Source organism: Pygocentrus nattereri, chromosome 21 (genome assembly GCF_015220715.1).
Source record: "Pygocentrus nattereri isolate fPygNat1 chromosome 21, fPygNat1.pri, whole genome shotgun sequence".
NCBI lineage: Eukaryota > Metazoa > Chordata > Actinopteri > Characiformes > Serrasalmidae > Pygocentrus > Pygocentrus nattereri.
Genome location: NC_051231.1, coordinates 11,727,864 through 11,747,450, shown reverse-complemented (window position 1 = coordinate 11,747,450; position 19,587 = coordinate 11,727,864). Strand labels below are relative to the sequence as shown.

Here is a 19,587-nt window from a genome sequence, read left to right as displayed (position 1 = left end):
TAAGAAATACCAACTCAGTGTCATTTATTTAAAAATAACTTTTTTAAAGTGGGAATGACTATTTTAAACAAGCAGTGATGATGACGATGAAGCTAAAGATATAATTTTAGAGCAGAAATCAGACATTGTTTCATGACATGTCATCATTTTTTGGTACAGTAAAATAGAAAACTATGCATAGCCAAAAAATACAAATTCATATAGAAATACTGGTAACACTTTACTTAATAATACATACACAGTACAGTATACGTGTGGGACTTGATGTACAGTGAACATGTCATTGTGGCAGGAGGTGGTAAGACTCTTTAGCACTTTATAGGACATTATAGAAGGGTTTTATATAGAAATAGCAAAAATGATACCAGAGCAAGTGAAATCATCTTATATCCAATGAACATATCTAATATTTGTCATTTTTAGATTACTATGTATAAGATTTTTTAACCTTTTTTTTAACATTTTGCTTGCTTTAAGCAAGTTAAGTATTACTAGTGAAATAATTTCACTTATTAAAAAGAAAATTATCTGCCAATACAATGAGAAGTTTTAAAACAACCTGAAATATGTTTAAAATGTTACTATAAACTTACAGCAACCTCAAAATGACATTTTCATTATATTCACTACATATAAAATGATTTCACTCACCGTGATATAATTTTTGCAGTGATGTAGTTATACATTATAATTTTAATGTTAAGTAAAGTGTTACCAGAACACTTTTTGTGTATGTGTCATAAGTAGCAACAGAAACTTCAAACATCAATCTCTATCAGATATGTTAAAGCAGAAACAAAGCATTAGCTTTTTGGCACAATAAAAACATTGGCTCAAGTACAGTATACAATACTTTGCAGAAAACTTAGCTACAAAGATTCAGATATACGAATACTGAATTCCTACTGCAAAAAAACATGAATATAGACTTTAAACACACCATAACATAGCTTTGCAAACAGATACTATTGGGCTAACTAGCTGGGTGGGTATTTAAAAGCATTCACAAAAGGATTCTCTGTTGGGGTGGTCAGAAACTTATACAGTGTATCAATGGCAGGCGACTGAAAACTTGCAAAATGGAGTGGAATTACCATACAAATATATACATTCCCACAGGACAGAAAACTGAAGGAAGATCCCAAAACATTTATAAATATGCATATATCTGACACATGATTAAAAAAAAGATTTCTGGCATAAGAAAAGTTGATAACACTTGACCGTGGGGCAGTATTCATAAGGCTATATGAGCTAGCCATGACAACTGACATAAATCTGCATAAACATTTATAAAGGTTTATTCCAACAGGCAGGTGACAGATTCATTCTGACACTGGGTTGTGTTATGAAACTTTTTTGGGTGGCTGACTTTGTAACATAGTGTACGCTAAATGGCAAAAAGTATGTGGTCACACATTCAGGAGTTCAGGTGTTTTAGCTACACCCATTACTAAAAGGTGTATAACTCTTCATACTGAAGAGTTCAGTAACATTGAACATGGCACTGTCATAAGATGCCACTTCTGCCATAAGTCAGTTTGTGAAACATCTGTCCTACTAGATCTGTCCCTGTCAACTGTAAGTGCTATTACTGTGAAGTAGAAGCATCTAGGAGTAACAACAGCTCAGCCATGAAGTGGTAGACCATGCAAACTCACAGAGTCGGTTCACCAAGTGCTTCACCAAGAGTTCTGCATTGCTTCTGGAAGTACAAGAACTGGGAGCTTCATGAAATGAGTTTCCATGGCTGAGCAGCTGCACCCAAATCTAAGATCACTAGGCACAAACGTTGGAGTTGTGTAAAGCAAATTCCATATTAAGTCAGATAGTTTTGGAATGTGTCCAATAAAGTTACATATGATTGCATTTGCAAGTGTTAATATGAGAAAACTATTTGTATGAGTTATATGAGAAATGATGCGTATGAGAACAATTGTTTATGAAGGTTTATGTCAGTTGTCATGCAGAACTTATGTAGGTGTGTAGTCTTGTGAACACTGCCGTACAGTAAGTATTACCAAAATTGATTGTAGAAATAAATGAAATGAAGTTATTTGAAGCTGAATAGAGCGCATAACCATGCTGTTTTCCCTAAAAACATTCCTGCCTCAGCCAAGATAGGTACCCACAGACGCTCCCATCCAACACTGAATTTCAAACATTAGAGTAAGTGTGAGTGAGTTGCGAGCTCTCTGAAACAGTTCACTCAGTGGTGAACTACACAGCAATTATACAATATCAGTCTTACATTCATTCGAGTGGCCCAGCTGGGCCGTGACACACCTTACTAAGAGATGCACTGACAGCAGAGTTCTACAGACCAATAGAAAACCAAGGGCGTCGCCCTCACCGACTTTGCCTAAAATTTTGCAGCAAGCCGTGTTTCCCCCAAAGCTTCGAGTCCTCAAGGGTCAGACGCGTCCATGAAATCGTTGTCAGGAGAACCGCTCCCCCTGTACCAGCTGCATGAGCCGTCGCTGCGTTTGATGCAGGCGTACTGGCGGGCCTGTTCTCTGCTTCGCTTGTAGTCCAGAAGCCAGTCCGTCCATAGGCACTCGTTTTCAGAGGCGGTACAGCAGGGGGCCGTGTAACAGGTAGAAATCTGGACAAAGTATGAAGTTCAATTAGATGTCTGAAAAATAAGCTGCTGTATTGAAAATAACTTTCAACTACAAATAACTTTCTGTGGATCTTCATCAGAGGTCAATAGTGAACAAAAACCAAAAACTGTCAGAACAAAACCTTGTATCTCAATTTTTTCCTGCTGTTTTACATTTTTCACATAATTAGAAAACGCCAGCTGCTGTTTACACTCTGTAAACCTTTTATGATGAATGGACTGATAGAAATGGCCTAAACTGACTTACAACCCCAATTCCAGTGAAGTTGGGATGCTGTATAAAACATAAATAAAAACAGAATACAATGATTTGCAAATCTTTTTCAACCTATATTCAATTGAATACACTACAAAGACAAGATATTTCATGTTCAAATGGATAAACTTTATTGTTTTTTGCAAATATTCACTCATTTTGAATTTGATGCCTGCATCACGTTCCACAGAAGTTGGGACAAGGGCAACAAAAGACTGGGAAAGTTGAGGAATGCTCAAAAAACACCTGTTTGGAACAGGTGAGTGTCGTGACTGGGTATAAAGGAAGCATCCCTGAAAGGCTCAGTCATTCACAAGCAAGGATGGGGTGAGGTTCACCACTTTGTGAAAAACTGCGTGCATAAAAACTGCAAATAGTCCAACAGTTTAAGAACAACATTTCTCAATGTGCAATTGCAAGGAATTTAGGAATTTCATCATCTACAGTCCATAATATCATCAAAAGATTCAGAGAATCTGGAGAAATCTCTGCAAGTAAGCGGCAAGGCAGAAAACCAACATTGAATGCCTGTGACCTTCGATCCCTCAGGCGGCACTGCATTAAAAACTGACATCATTCTGTAACGGATATTACCACATGGGCTCAGGAACACTTCAGAAAACCACTGTCAGTGAACACAGTTCGTCGCTCCATCTACAAGTGCAAGTTAAACCTCTGCAATGCAAAGTGAAAGCCACATATCATCAACACCCAGAAACACCGCCGGCTTCTCTGGGCCTGAGCTCATCTGAGATGGACTGACGCAAAGTGGAAAAGTGTCCTGTGGTCTGACGAGTCCACATTTCAAATGTTTTTGGAAATCATGGATGTTGTGTCCTCCAGGCCAAAGAGTAAAAGGACTGTCCGGATTGTTATCAGCGCAAAGTTCAAAAGCCAGCATCTCTGATGGTATGGGGGCTTGCTCATCTGTGAAGGCACCATTAATGCTGAAAGGTACATACAGGTTTTGGAGCAACATATGCTGCCATCCAAGCAACGTCTTTTTCAGGGACTTCCCTGCTTATTTCAGCAAGTCCAGACCTGTCTCCCATTGAAAATGTGTGGCGCATTATGAAGCGCAAAATACTACAACGGAGACCCCGGACTGTTGAGCAACTGAAGTTGTACATCAAGCAAGAACGGGAAAGAATTCCACCTAGAAAAGCTTCAACAATTAGTGTCCTCAGCTCCCAAACGCTTACTGAGTGTTGTTAAAAGGAAAGGTGATGTAACACAGTGATAAACACGCCCCTGTCCCAACTTCTTTGGAACGTGTTGCAGGCATCAAATTCAAAATGAGTGAATATTTGCAAAAAACAATAATGTTTATCTGTTTGAACATTAAATATCTTGTCTTTGTAGTGTATTCAATCGAGTATAGGTTGAAAAGGATTTGCAAATCATCATATTCTGTTTTTATTTATGTTTTACACAACGTCCCAATTTAATTGGAATTGGGGTTGTATAATAACGTCTTGTTCCATTAATTTTCCATGAAATGACTTTTTTTCCTCATCATCACTGTTACAAGAAAATTTTCTATCTCTAAAACTGTAACTTTTTAAACTTTTATTTATGTTACCATAATACATTTATTAGTAATAGTAATATTGTTATGTGTTATTCTTAATGAGTAATTTGGAGCATTTCAATTGGTCCATTCATAAAAGAAAGTCATTTTTAAATGTTGAAAAAAGAATACAAAATGAGAAGAAATATAGTTATATTGCTAATACATGACAGTGACTATATATATGACAGTGTATAAATGCCTCAGGAAAAAGTCTGAACATACTGTGCAGTCGCAGCCCATTTGGTATCTGTAGTTGAGGTTCTTTTTCTGAGCCAGTGAGAGGTTGTCCCATGGCTCGATGAAGTCACACAGTCCAATTGAGACTTTTCCTTCACTCCACATGTTTCCTGTGATGTAATTAAACAGAAAGCAATACATAAACAGTAAACTTTTCAAGTTCCATGTAAATATGCTTTAGTGCATTGCAAACTGGCTGCTTTCTTTTTTATGCTGGGAGTTAAAACCCCCCTAAACTATTATGTGCCGTGAGCATCTGACATATGTATGATTCTATGGGTGTTTTGTATGGAGTTTTGTTGTAGAGTTTGTATGGGTGTCTGGATGAATCAAGGACTAATTCCTGTGGATCAATGAAATTCATATGAACCAACAAGCATAAATACAAGAAAAATGAAATTACAGGCCTTATCAGTGTTCAATTGTAAGGCATATCACAATTGCTTTACAGAGCAATACAAAATAAACATTGTATGAGTTATATATAGCATAGGTGTAGCCTTTGGTCTAACAGATTAACCCTACCTGAAAGCAAATATTGAACCTTGTTGCTTGCATCCAGCTTAACGCCACACAAAGAGGAAAAGACTGGAGTGTAGACGTACTGAATGTCCTTCACTTTGTCAAAACCTTTGAACATCTGAAAGCATAAAGGGGGAAAAGAGAGATAGATTGCAGTTACGCCTGAACAGCGGTCTGACGGTCTTTAAACAAAATAAATTAGAGGTGATACCAGTCCAGTACCAGGTATTGTATCAAGACAATATCAGCAGAATGTACTGGATCAGATATCAGAAGGGATCTTGTAACAGATCTACTCACTGTTTGATGCTGTAAGCTGTAGTTCTTTCTGTGGGGTAATCAAGTAACTCAATAGTTTTACATGGTAGCATACTTTTAGATGCTTCATTGAAGTGCTTCAATTAAAAAAACAGCTCATTTTGAAGCTAACGTCTTTAACCTCTTTGCACTACTGGCCATTTCATTGGCGGAATGGAAATTGACTTGGGTTTTTTGATTAATATATTCAAACAAAAATGTCCCCTTAACTCTGAACTACATTCTTAAAAAAGATGATTCCTCAAGGGTTCTTTAATAATGAAAAATCTGTAGAAAAAATAAAAAGATTTTTTTCATTTAGAGATAGGATTGGATTATTTTCAAATTAGGCTGATGATACATTGGTTAAGATAAATCAAGCAACTGAAGTGTTTTGGACCATAGCTTTTCTTATTTGTAAGGCATTCACTTCTCATATACTTTGCATCAAAGCCAAAAAGCCGTTTCATTTACATTAAAAGGCACTGATTCTTAGTAGCTTGCTTGGATTTTTGTTCCATTTATTTTATCACTCAAGCTCAAAGTGTAGCCCAAAGTCCCCCTTGAAGCTGCTGGTTTGGTTAAAGCTGAGAATCCAACACGCTGAACAAATCTGTTCTATAATTTATAGACTTCACACTAATATCGAATGAAGCCCTAGGCGCTTCCTATCTTCTTCACTTAATGTAACGGCTCCAGCACTGACAAGAACCGTTTTTCAATCTTCTGCAGTCCCAACGCAAGAGGACATGAGGGTAGCAGTAGGCAGTAATGAATACAGCTCAATTAGCTTTCTTGATATGCAAAACATGTACAGCACTGTGCAACTGTTAGAGAACACCCTTCATTTATTTTATTTCCACTCAAAATGGCCATTAAGTACAATTTATTCAGAGATATTTCTGGGGAGATTGAATAGAAAATAATCCAAGGAGAAAGTCAAAAAAGGGAAAAATACTTTCAAAATGATTAAAAGGTACAGAGAAAATAGGGCTCATATTAACCAACTTCAAGACCTGGTAGACACCAAAACTGCCCCCATCAGATAAACAGCACTTAAAGCTTTCATCTTTGAGAGAGAGGAGAAAATCAAGATGCTTCAGATCTGAGAACATCCACAGGTGCTTCTGTCCATCTTTCCACTGTGAGAAGACAACTCAGTGCTATGGGTTTGAAAGGATGTGTAGCTGTCAAGAAGCCTCACTGAGAAAATGAGACAGACACATCATACAAAGAAGCTGAACAGTGGCCTGACCAACCCAGTGTCCAGACCTCAACATCACTGAATGTGAAAATGGTCAACCAACTTCTAAGACTGAACTCTGAAAGTGTGGAAAAATATCCCACACATGGGCAATATTTGGGGGGAGGGACAAGGGGGCAAAACTCACATTAATTATGGATTTAATTGACAATTGTCAAAACTATCTACTATGTATAGAGACGAATCTCCACAACACCATGGGGCAGCCGAGTAGTGATAACAATTAACAGATTGGCTGCTTGTAATGAGTCACATGGTAAAGGCACATTGGTCATTGGCTAAAGAACCCAATACACTTGATGATTACTTGTTTAAAAAGCCAAAAACTGATATTGCAGACAAAGCAGATTGTTTGAAGAAGCAAGCTTTACAGAGGCTTAAGGACTCAGCATACTTCTTGTAAAACAAAATTCTGCATTTTCACGGGTATTCCACACATGCAGGTGATGCTATGACATGACTTCATTCAAGACTTCAGGAAAACAATTACATTACAGTTTTAACTATGGTGGTGTGGAAGTCCAGAATACTACCACCAATTAAGGCGGAATGGGAAAATTCGAACAAGAAGCTGGTGAACAGGGAGCAACCTTCAGCCTGTTTTGGTACTTACTACTAGTTAGTACTACCAAATAAAAGACTTATCATTGTACATTTAGGAGGAAGTCAATGTTTCTTTAACAAATACATGCTTAACAGTAAATTATATTGGTGTCTCTGCCAAAGTGCTCAGTGTACTTCTTGCGAAACAATGCTCTTCAACGTCATCAATGGCAATGGTTTCATGGCATGCCTCTTTACCGACCAATCACAGGCTCTGTCACCTAGCATCTTCATCTGCGGAGTTCACCCAGTTGCCTTGTGTGTGACATGGCAAAGCCTCTGGGCAATGTCTGTGGTTGTTAGTTTTCTCCCCAATTACTTCATATTGTTTGCTAAAGCCATGCAAACATTGTCTCAGCAAGAGGTATCCTGAGGCCTTTACAAGCCATTCTGCTCCAATCTCAACACCAGCTAATCAGCCTTCTGAAGAGGTTTCAACTTGCTGCAGACATCAGAACGAGATCCAATTCATGGCATTAAAAAACTGTATTGAGAAAGCCTAATCGCACTGAACAACGTTTTCAGCTCTAGAACACACACTGAAGTAGACCTGGCATTTATTTGTCGTCACTATGGACATCCCAAAGAGGACATAAGTGCAGAGCTGTCAATGCTATGCCATCAGAAGAAATTGGCTTCAATCAACATTTAGTATTTTTTAAAGCGTCAGATTTGGCCGATAGCCTAGTAAACATCGTTAACCTCTTTAAACTGACTGTCCTAGCAAGCAGTGCACCATGCAAAAAGAACTTTTCTTGTTTGTGTCAATTAAAAACTTACATGAGAAATGTGCCTGGTGGGCGCCATCTTGCACTTCACTAAGGCAGGACATCGTTTATCGATAATTTGCTAAATATAGGTTTTTTTCTTTAGATAAATGTTAGGTATTGGCTGTATTATAGATGGTTTGCCCCCCCCCCCCCCACGTAACACTTGAAAATTGTGATAATATATTTACTAGTGGCCTCTGACTTTTGCTCAGTACTGTACATATCCTCACCTATAGTTCATAACGACGACTCACCTTGATTAACTTGATCTCGTACTGAATCATCTTCTGGTAGGGTGAAGAACTGTTGCTTGGAGATATGATCTTCTCTCCAGATATCTTAGCCCGGATCACTAAAAAGAAGGGGTTAGTTATAAGGACATGGTTTAGAAAGCACTGGAATCTAACAGCCCTGAGTCTTCTCCTAAAATGCTTTATGAGACTGGAAAATACATGACAAATGATCTAAGACCATTCCTCCATACACAGCTTCTCCAGAACCTTCACAATCTGGAGTTCACACTCATGCACAAAGGCTATTTTCAGTTTTGCTCATGTTTAATAGGTGCAGAGTCGAGCAGAACACTTTAAAAGGAGTCATGGTTAAATGTTGAAAACTGTGTCCTAAATACATGCAGTAACATATTCCATTTCAATACATAAAAAGTAGCATATTCAGAATACATTTAGAACACATATTGATAAGGCACATGTGGAAAACTATGCTGTTATCATTATTTACTGCATGCTGTTCTTTACTGTTACTGGTGGCAGTATTCTTCATGTAATTCCACAGTTAATGTTTTGTGAAAAATTCACTTATTTTAACCTCTCAACAGCTCTCATTATTTACTTTAATTCACTGCTGCTCCCATAATCCCATTGCAGTCTCATGAGCTAAGCCCACGATTAGTCATATCCTAAAAACTCATTGTGATTTTGACTGTAAAGTGGGTAGCTATGTGATTTTTCAAGGCACATGTTTGTAATTTGCCAAAAACACATACACATGCCAAACATCCAGTACAGCACTGATTCTAAGCTTATTACTCATGAAATTCTGTCATCTCTCAAAAAAGTTTAGTAATGTAGATATTAATAACTATAATAAACAATAATGATTACATATATCTGTCTACTCAGGCTTTAGCAGAGCTCAGTAACACTGAGATTAATAACTGATCACATTGATTTATCATTCTACTCAGGCTTTAGCAGAGTTCAGTAACACTGAAATTAATAACTGATCACATTGATTTATCAGTCTACTCAGGCTTTAGCAAGAACCTCACATGCTGTGCACTGATATTAATGTAGTTGAAAAATGAGCGCTGATGGTGTTTCTAAAGATGGTACACATAATTTGTTTTAATTTAGTGGGCAAGCATTCTAAAAGTATTCTTCTAAAAAATGTAACTGTATTTTAAATACTGCTTACTGCCTTTACAAAATGTAACTTGGACTGAATATGTATTCCCATACATGCCAACCCTAACCAGGGATGTCAGTATCTGTAGAGTGTACTGCATATTATCTTCATATTTTACTTTACTTATAATAGAGGCTTCAAAGTTTTAGCCCTCGGAGATGAACCTGATTTATAAATGCTGGAACTCAGGCTCCATGCTTTTTGGCAGGAGGATAGCTGAGATGCTGGGATGCTGCTCTGGCAGCTGATTACGTGGGAGAGGTGTTATAGGGATGTTCTGTACAAATGCTGAAGGAATTTGTCTGTCATTACAAGCTCATTTTTGCCATTCCATGCCTCGCTGTTTTTGAACAAAAGGGCGGAATGCTAAAGCCAGCTGGGTGGACTACCCTCTGTGAGGCCTGTGGCTCCCTTCCAGCTCATGGACCAACTTTCACACCCTTAGAAAGGGAGAGGCAAAGTCTTTTATAACAGCCCAGCTGGACATTTAACAAAGCATACATCCGAGGCCTACTTCTGGGCTTCAGGGAGGAGAGTTAGCTTTAAGGGAAATACAAAGAGATGATGGAAATTAGTCAACATATGAGTTGAAATGAGCAACTGCTGTGCGAACAAAACCACAGAGATTTTCGGAAAGGTAACTTCACAGAAGAAAAAAAACATTTTTAAATTTTAATGTCAATTAACAAGAATAAATTAATATAATTGAATAATTGAATTAAGTCATTTTGGACCATTTTTGTTAGCCCATTTATCTACATTCTTTAAGTGTTGACACAGTAGCTGGAAGTTTTCATTATTTTCAATTATATTTTTAAAATTTTCCAAAAAAGAATGACAAAAATGGAGAGGTCACTATCAATTATGTTAGTAACACAGCAAAATATCTAATATTTTGGTAATTATTCGAGTAATAAGTTTTAAAAATGGCCAAACAATTAAACTAGACCAAGCCACAACCTTTGTAAAGATCTAATTTAAAAATATATCAAAAAAAAGAAGAGATAAACATTATTTACACAATTTCTTGTTCATTTGCCGAATTCAACATACCTGGAAAAAAAAAAAATACGATATACCATAACTTTTAATGTTTTATTTTTCCCTAATATGTTAAATTATGCCAACAAACAGTATCCAAGCATTAAAATGTGCAGAAGTGTGTTCTCTGTAGAGGATGTGTACTTATTTTCACTTAGAAAATAAACAAAATATGATTTGACCAGGTGCACCCAAATTTTTGCATGTGACTATACATGTCCATTCACTGACTAGGATTTAAGAAAAAATCTAAATATATTCCACAGCTAATTTGCTGCGAACAAATTCACATGGCTGTTCCATTAGGCCTTTAGCTAAGACCAGATGGATGGACATTGGGTTCTAGATTCTAATGGGAAATGAGTGGACCATAATGGCTAGACCATACGCTCTCGTGTGGAAAGATTGGCAGTAAAAGCCAGACTGGCAAAGATATTAATATACCAATGTCCATATTTCAGTGTGTCTGAATACAACCAAGAAGCCAGTGTCCAATTTGGTCCCATTTATAGTGCTAACAAGCGTCTGTGCTCTCATGCTGTGGTTGAATTGAAGGGCCAATTCGGTAATTGTCACTTGGCATCTCAATTACTATTGTAATAGACAAAATGAAACTATAAAGAGAGCTTTATCATTTTACTGTTTTAAGTGCTTATAATAATAGCCGTTTTTAAAGGCCCCTGATCTTATCAGAAAAGCTTGTGACCGATTGAGTAGGAGTACATATACAGTACATTTACTCCCATGCGGAAATAGTAATATGGAATAGTGGAAATACCTTGATTTGTCCCACACATACTACAAAACCATGGTCCTAAAAAAGTTCAGTAACAGTTCACTGAAGGGCAGCATTCATAAGACCACACAACACCTACATAAACCTTTCATAACAACTGATATAAACCTTTATAAACATGTATAAAGGGTAATTCCAACAAGAGCACTTGCTGAGCTGAAAAGGCATCGGAATTGACTAAAGCAGCCTTTATGACAATTGACACTTGTTAGAATAAGACTTTATAAATGTTTACATACGTTTATGTCAGCTGTCATGAAAGACTGTCTGTGTCACGAATGCTGCACTTCGGTAAAGTGTTACTAAAAGGTGCCACAAAGGGTTCACTGTTAATTATTGCCAGGATTTTACAATATTATACATCATCACTCTAAAGTACTGTTTTCATCATTTTATTGTGGAATAAACATCAACTGATATTTTCTGTAATAACACAGCACAATACTGTAAGAATGACATTAAGCTATGCTACACAATGTCATGGAATATGACAGAAACTTATACTTTCATAGAATATTTTAGGTCATGTCTGTGCCCATTATAAGCAAAGCTAAACTACCTGTACAATATGTATTTTCATTTAAAAATGCATATATAACATCTTTTACTATATTTTAATTTTCTTTACAAAATACCTATTTGAAGGTCTTGAAGGCAAATTTACACCAAATTTCTGGCTACTGAGCTACATTACTTTTACTTGTGGTGCATGTGAGTGTTGAGTCAGTATACAGCTGGTATTTTGTAGTTGTTTACCATTAGTAGTTTAATGTAATAATACAGTTTAATTTTTAACAGGGTTCTTTAAGCAACGCTTTAACAGAACCACTTTTGGTTCCCTAATGGACCATGTTTGAAAAACCTATTTGTTAGTGTGATAGGCTCTAGTCTAGGCTCGTCCTAGAGCATTTACATTATGTGGAAGTTCTTTAAACCTTAAAAAGGTGCTTCACATTTGCAGAATTGAAACGATCCACTAAAAGGTTCTTTAGGACAGTAAACGTAGTTTATTAATGGCAAATTTCTGAAGAAAGTCATAAACTACTGTGAATGTCTTGCAGTGCTGTGAAACAGTCAGAGACCACTCCTCCTTACTCTGCGTTCACACCGGCAGCAATGCGACGTGACGAGGCAGTCGGAGGTCATTCATTAATTCATTTTTAATGAGAATGGGCAATTTCTAGTGACAGGAGGCAGCGTGAATGTGGGCAATGTGAACTGGGCAGTTAGTGATGTGACAAAGTTGACCAGAGTCTAAAAAGTATTTAACAAAACAAATTCTATCCAAATAGTGAGCGAAACGACGTAGCGACTACCAATAGGAATTGAGCATTGAGCAGTGTAGCAGCCGCTTCATCTCCACCTCTGTGAAAAATGTGCTCCTATATTGTTTCCTAGATAATTGTTCCTACTAGAGATGAACAATGGCAGTGGAGCAATCGCTGTAAATAAACAGTAATCACGAGGACCAAATACTGTTTTCCTCACATACTGACTGCACACTGTCTGCACAGACACAGTGATTAAATAAAAATAAGCACACAATGATTTTTCACCAGAATTTTACTTTAAGCAGTTTGATGTGTCTGTCTCCTTTTCTCAGTGACAGCTACACATCCTTTCAGACCGGTAGTGCTACAGTGAATGATTTGGGCAGTTTTGGTGTCGACTAAATCTTCCAGGTGGTTGTTTCTATCCTATTTTCTCTGCAGCTTTTAAACATTTTTGAAACTTCAGTTTTGAATAGTCCTGCTCTTTTCTATCGATTTTCTTATGACTTTCTCCTACTGCAAGTGGATCATGTTTTATCTTCACTCCTCAGAAACAAAAACTATCAAATTATTAACTTAATGGCTGTATTTCAGTAAATGTAGGTGATCTCGGACTTTTGTGCAGTATTGTTTGCATTTTCCCTTCTTTTAAATAGAAGTCCAGCTAAACGAAGGTTTAAACTTCTTCTACTCTAGATTGAAGGCAGTTTTTCTGTCCTCTCTCCTCGTTGTGTTTGTGAGGACACAGATTGTGAACTGGCCTGTTTCTTTTGGCAGATGGAGAGACAGAGAGTTCAAGCAGCGAAGTCTGACATTGTTTTCAAACACGGTTCATCTCAACTTTCTCCAAAAGGCTCCAGCACGGCCTGAAACTTCACTGTGACTGTATTACCATAAGATCAAAACTTTTGGTTTGAAGATGAAGTATTAAGTCCCAAATGCTGCAAACTTTCTGTTTTTCTTGGTTTAAACTAAATTTATTCTGACCCAGATTTCTAAACCGCTGCACAACACAGTAAGCAGAAGTGACAACAGAGTCATGCACTGCAATAAAAAGATATCTAAGAAAGAGAAAACATCTCAAATCTAGACAACATATCTAATACTTCTCATTTATGAGATTGTTGTAAGAATATTAACTCACTTCTCTTCATTTTTATTTGTTTATGAAATTTTATTAAGTGAAAATTAAGTATTTGCACTGCAAAAAGTTTAAATTTAATTATCTAAAATCTAATCAATAAACCTAATTCCTCCTGTTGAGATTGTTGTAAGCTCAATTTAAGATTATTTAACTTATTTAAACATTCTTTACTTGTTGTAAGTGATTTTGTTAAGTAAATTTATCTCACTGTATTGGCAGATAATGTTGCTTGTTTTTAAAATGGGCTTGAAACCAGACAAATTACCTGCCAGTATACTAAGATCGCTATACTTACTTAAAACAGGTAATAAATGTCTAGATATAGCTCACAACCATTTCAATATAAGGAATTAGGTAGATCAACTAGAATTAAGATTCACTTGACAAGATACTATTTTTACCAGTGGAATCAGACATTTTCAATAGACAAATTGACTTAAAATTTTAAAAAATGTACAGAATTAATGGAAATAATCATATATTCTTACAGTAATCTCACAACATGACATAACAGATATATTGACTACATTTAAGATGTTTTACTTGCTTAGAGCCCATTGTTTTGCAGTGTGCAGACATCATTAAATCTTTAGCCCAGTAAATCTTTCTTTATTGGCTCATTGGGTTCTAATGTTATCAAATCATAAATTACAGACTCTATAATTAGTTGTCATATAAACATTTTAAGCACCATATTCTGTATTTTCTGTCATTCTTGGTTGAAAATGAATAAATGTGGTAGCTGTATGTTCTTCACTTATAGAACAGATAGTAGGGATGAATGTTAACTAAGTCTTTTTGAAGGCGTAACACCTTCAGATGCTCTCAGACACTCAGGGATGTACAGTTCAATCATAATTTTTATAATTCAGAAGCGATGTGGAGGTTCTTTAAACTTTGTAAAGGCTCTTTGCAGTCACAGATCTTGTTTTCCAAAAGTTTTCATTAAATAAACATCAATTGGGAGCAAAAAGTGACTCTACTACACTTTTAAAAAGGAATTCTTCAAGGGTTCCTTAGTAAAGCCAGTGGTTATATATAAAATTGTGACAACTCAAAGGACCTTTGAATGTTTATGTGGTTCTCCATCATGGTCAACTTGCTGTATTTGGTTGTTTAATGAACCACATCCTATTACAAAATTGTTCTACAAAGTTTGACCTTTTGGGAACCAAAGGTGGTTCTTTTACACCAAAAGTGTAATGGTATGTAAATTCCACATTCTTAAATGAGAATGCTCAAGGGTTTTTTAGTAAATGCAGCAGTCATGTATAAAACCATGACATGCATTGAATGCTTAAAAGGTTTTTTTTGTGGTCAAAAGGTTCTACTCAATGATGGAGAACTTGTTGTACACAGGTCATTCAAGAACATTTGAAAAAAATGGTTCTATATTACACCAAAATGGTTGATTATTGTTACAAATAAATGTTTGTCCCATGCTTTCATGTCACTACCAAAACACAGAGTTTCAGTCCCCCATGGCCACATGGTGAGCAGTCATATTCTTTTTTTCTGAAGTGAATCTGTCCCAAAGTCTGAAAATCAGTGTGGAACATTAAAAATGGTATCTTTTATATGCTTTAAAAATGATTTTAATAATTATATTATATATTAATAGAATAATATAATAATAATATAATATATTATCTATTATATAATATATAATTATATAATAATTATATATTTAATAATAAACAGCTGTTCAAAGCTGTGTTTGCTAGTCATGTACTCGCTAGCATTTTTGAGTTCTGCTCAAAATAAGATAAAATTGTCACTACAAAAACAGTCACTTCTGAAACATTTGGTAGTTTCGGGAGTGTTTTGATTTTTTTTTTGTAGTAACAAAATGGTACGTTCATCATCTATTTTAATAAAATAAACATAATTACAGTAAAGGATCGATCAAAGCAAAATATTTTAGGCTAAATGTCAAGTTAAAAGTCTGAAATGTGTTTTCAGCTCTAACTTTGAACCAGTTCAATAAAGTGATCTATATAGAACCTTTTCGTGCTCCACAATGGCTACAAAGAACCATTTTTAAAAGTGCTCAAACACAGATCTCTGTACTGATTTATGCATCTGCAGTAATCTGTGTGCACCAGTGATTGGGATTAGCAATGATTAATAAACTAGTTCAGATTGATTAAGAGGAGCTTGTGTTGGTGGGATAAACTACATTTATCTTATAATACATTATTTCCCCCTGAGGTCCACTTATAGGCCTTGTCTATGTTTATCTGGGATTAAGTGGGTTTAGAGTTGTAATGACCGCTTTACAACCTCTCTTTATCCCTCTGAATTAAATCAGGGGTGTCCACTCATATCCGCAAAGGCCCAGAGTGGCTGCAGGTTTTTATTCCAAACAAGCAGGAGCACATCTGATTCTGCCTGTTTTATCAGTAGGTCTCAGTCTTTAACAGTAGATCATGTGGGCTCCTGTATTACTAGAAAGAAAACCTGCAGCCACACCTGCCCTTTATGGAAAAGTTTGGACACCCTTGAATTAAACTGTTTTTGTTACGGTGTCTTTAAGACTACTATATTTAAATGAACTTTGCTCTGATTGGTTGCCAAGGTGTTCATAAAGCAGTTCGGGATGAAACACTACTTATACATTTGGTGAATGGGAGGAGCTAAACTGCTATAGGCTGAATAGGCAGATATATGTAAATGTTTTTGTGACATCACAAAAACAGTACATTCAGTACATATGGATCTACTGAACTGGCTCAAAGTCAGAGCTGAAAACACCTTTCAGTCGTTTAACTAACTTGGACTAAAAACCTTTTGTTTTGAGTGATTCAAACCCTTAATTGTTATTTTTTTAATTAAATCAAATAAATGAACATTCCAATTTTTCACCAATCATAATCACAATACTACCGAAACTTTACCAAATGTTTGAGTAGTGCCTGTTTCAATGCTGACAATTTTAGCTCCTTTTGAGCAGAGCTCAAAACGCTAACCAGGACATGACTGGAAAAGACACAGCTTTGAACACTCACACTCATAAATTCTTAACATTTTTCATTAAAACACAAAAGCATTTACTTCACTGTAGAAAATGTGTTTTGCTAGTGACAGTTAATTAATGTTAACCTAATGTTTCACACTGATTTTCAGACTTTTGGACCTACTTCAAAACAATGATATCTAGCTGGTTACCATGCGACCATGCAGTCCCACTTCCTGCTCCAAAATACAGAGGAGTGGCTAAAATAAGGATCCGCCCACAGACTAAACATTGTGTTTCAACAATGACAATTCTTTGTGTTCCATACTGATTTTCAGACTTTGAAACACATCTACTTCAAAACAATGATGTCAAACCCACACACTGACAAGGACTTTCTATAGAACACTGTGCTCAGTAGAACCGACTGAACACCACTACAGCTCTTTACTGGCACTGATTTGATTTCATAGGACACTTTACACTATTCCAGTGTTCCACTCCACCTCTGTTCTATTTATTATTCATTTGTTCTCGAGAGTGCAATCTATAATCTGTATTCTTTCTGTGCAATAATTCTTAGATGTGCAACATTATATAACAGCTGTCCAAGGAATGTGCAACAACTGCTACCTCACCTGTCTATTGTCTATTGACTGTTGTAGAATATAGTTTTATTGTCCTTTTTTCTTTATATTTAAGATTTGATACTTTTTTCCTTAAATCTGCACTTTATATATTTTAGCCTTATGTTTAAATTGTTTTGTATGTAGGAAGTGCCGTTGGATTGCTGCACAATTTCGTTGTACACTGTGCAATGACAGTAAACGTATCATACCTTATCTTAAACTGCTCACATTGTGACCAGGGATGCAGTCTCACTTCCTTCTCTAAAATACAGAGGCATGGCTAAAATAGGGATCCGCCTACAGAATACAACTGTACTTTGACACGAACATGAAAACGTGGGGCAGCATTTTTTATGTTTTCAACTTCACTTGAATCTTTAAAAAAATCTTTAAAAAAATTAAGTATTATTTTCAGTACTGTAAATTTAGGGGGTAGGGTTTGGGACAGACACCTCCCAATAGAAAGTACCTTATGAATGATGGTTTTCTACATACTTAAGTTATTACTATCTCTATGCATTAGAGACATTAATGCATTGGGTTTAAAAAAAAAACATCATTAACATAATCCATAAAAAGATTTTTGAATATTTTCTTTTTGTTTTTTTCTCTCTGGGACCACAGTTTGAGCTGTCGAATGGTCAACAATGTTATAACATAAACATAAATGTTACGTTTTAAAACTTGGCAAATTGTTGACATACAATCAAATGTTAAGGAAAAGGTAAACAGTAAGGAAAATGGTAAGGAAAATAAAGTTCTGGAGATAACCTGCTTCTGGAAACTTGTTAGGAGAAGGATTCCCAAGATAAATATTAAAAAATATCAGGTTTATCAATGAAGCTTGAGCTTTCCAATTGAGACATGAGAGGTCCTGAGATGGTAAGTAAGGTCATTCAACTAGGATTGAAAAGTTCTTACATTGACATTTCAATGCAAAATTCATTCAGTTAAGACTAAAAAGGCAGCAGTAATCATTTTGAATTGTGCCCTCGTACATAAACACACCATTAAACTGCATACCCAGCCAACCTGTTATTATCACCTCCACTAATTCACTCCAGTGTTGCACGTACCTATTTCAGACTGGCAGAAGTGCTCTTGCGGATGTGCGGGTTGGCAGGTACATCCCTCAGCCCCCCGATCCATCACGCCTAAGGCCAGGAGGATCACCAGCCGCAGCCCCACACAGTCACCCAGCGGGACACCCATGCTCACTCTCGCTCGACCCGTCGCTTCCTATGAGCGTCTCAAACAAAGTAGATGTCCAGGGGCGAGGATAAACAACAGGCAGACTAAAACTGGCACTGGACGAGAAAGAAAAAACTCTCTCTTTCCGTGGCCTTGACTGTGACACTTTTATCCAGTGCCCCACAGCTCTCTGTCTGTCTGTCTGTCTGTCTGTCTGTCTCTCTCTCTCTCTCTCTCTCTCTCTCTTTAGAGCTGTAAAAAAGCGAGGGAAAGAGAAGCTCTTATGTAGCACTCATCTTTGACTGCAAAGGAGGACCGCCCCTAAAAGCCCCAATGGATCGCCCCTCCTACAGAGTGTCCACTAGTTATGTGAGAGCTGAGGTTTACATGAGGAATAAAGCAGAATAGAATGTAATATAACAACTGAATGTATTACAAATAATAAACAGGGCACAATGCTCTTACTTGCATTATAACAAACCACAATCATTCTGCCACAAAGGATTCTTTGGGGCCATAAAAGAACCACTGTTAACCATCCAGTTGCTCAAAAGGTTCTAAAGAATGGTGTGTGTGTGTGAAGAAGCTAATTAATGTTTAAAGATCTTCCACATATCAGTATTTATGTAGAAATATAAGGTGGTAATTTAATTTTCACTGTAGCCATGAAATGCAATCTAGGCTGTGCAATTTTTTCATAAATAATGCTGAAGAAATGTACTGATAATCCACTACATTAAGTGCACCTCATGGTTCTCTACTTATTGTCCAATTTATCAGCTCCACTGACCATATATGATCACTTTGTAGTTGTACAGTTACAGACTGTAGTCCATCTGTTTCTCTGCATACTTTGTTACCCTGTTCTTCAATGGTCAGGACCCCCACAGGACCTCCACAGAATAGGTGTTATTTTGGTGGTGGATCATTCCCAGCACTACAGTGACATTGGCGTGGTGGTGGCGTTTTAGTGTGTGTTGTGCTGG

At 36.6% G+C, this 19,587-nt stretch overlaps 2 protein-coding genes across 2 annotated transcripts in view; one reads left to right on the top strand and one right to left on the bottom strand.

The window, feature by feature from the left end:
* syn2b (synapsin IIb) overlaps window positions 1-19,587 on the top strand; it is a 128,817-nt gene that overhangs the window by 83,692 nt on the left and 25,538 nt on the right. The gene's annotated exons all lie outside the window — the stretch shown is intronic.
* LOC108431543 (metalloproteinase inhibitor 4) lies at window positions 8-18,877 on the bottom strand. Its single transcript, XM_017704773.2, has 5 exons — window positions 18,487-18,877; window positions 8,400-8,497; window positions 5,215-5,329; window positions 4,675-4,799; window positions 8-2,605 (listed from the first exon to the last, which is right to left on the bottom strand). Exons 1-5 carry the CDS (start codon window positions 18,620-18,622, stop codon window positions 2,408-2,410), a joined length of 672 nt encoding a protein of 223 aa, XP_017560262.1. The 5' UTR covers window positions 18,623-18,877; the 3' UTR covers window positions 8-2,407.

Coding starts and splice junctions, on each gene's coding strand:
- LOC108431543 (XM_017704773.2), bottom strand. CDS start 18,622: ATGGGTGTCCCGCTGGGTGACTGTGTGGGGCTGCGGCTGGTGATCCTC. Junction 4,800..5,214: donor GGTTCAATATTTGCTTTCAG/GTAGGGTTAATC, acceptor ATTACATCACAG/GAAACATGTGGAGTGAAGGA. Junction 2,606..4,674: donor AAATGGGCTGCGACTGCACA/GTATGTTCAGAC, acceptor TACTTTGTCCAG/ATTTCTACCTGTTACACGGC.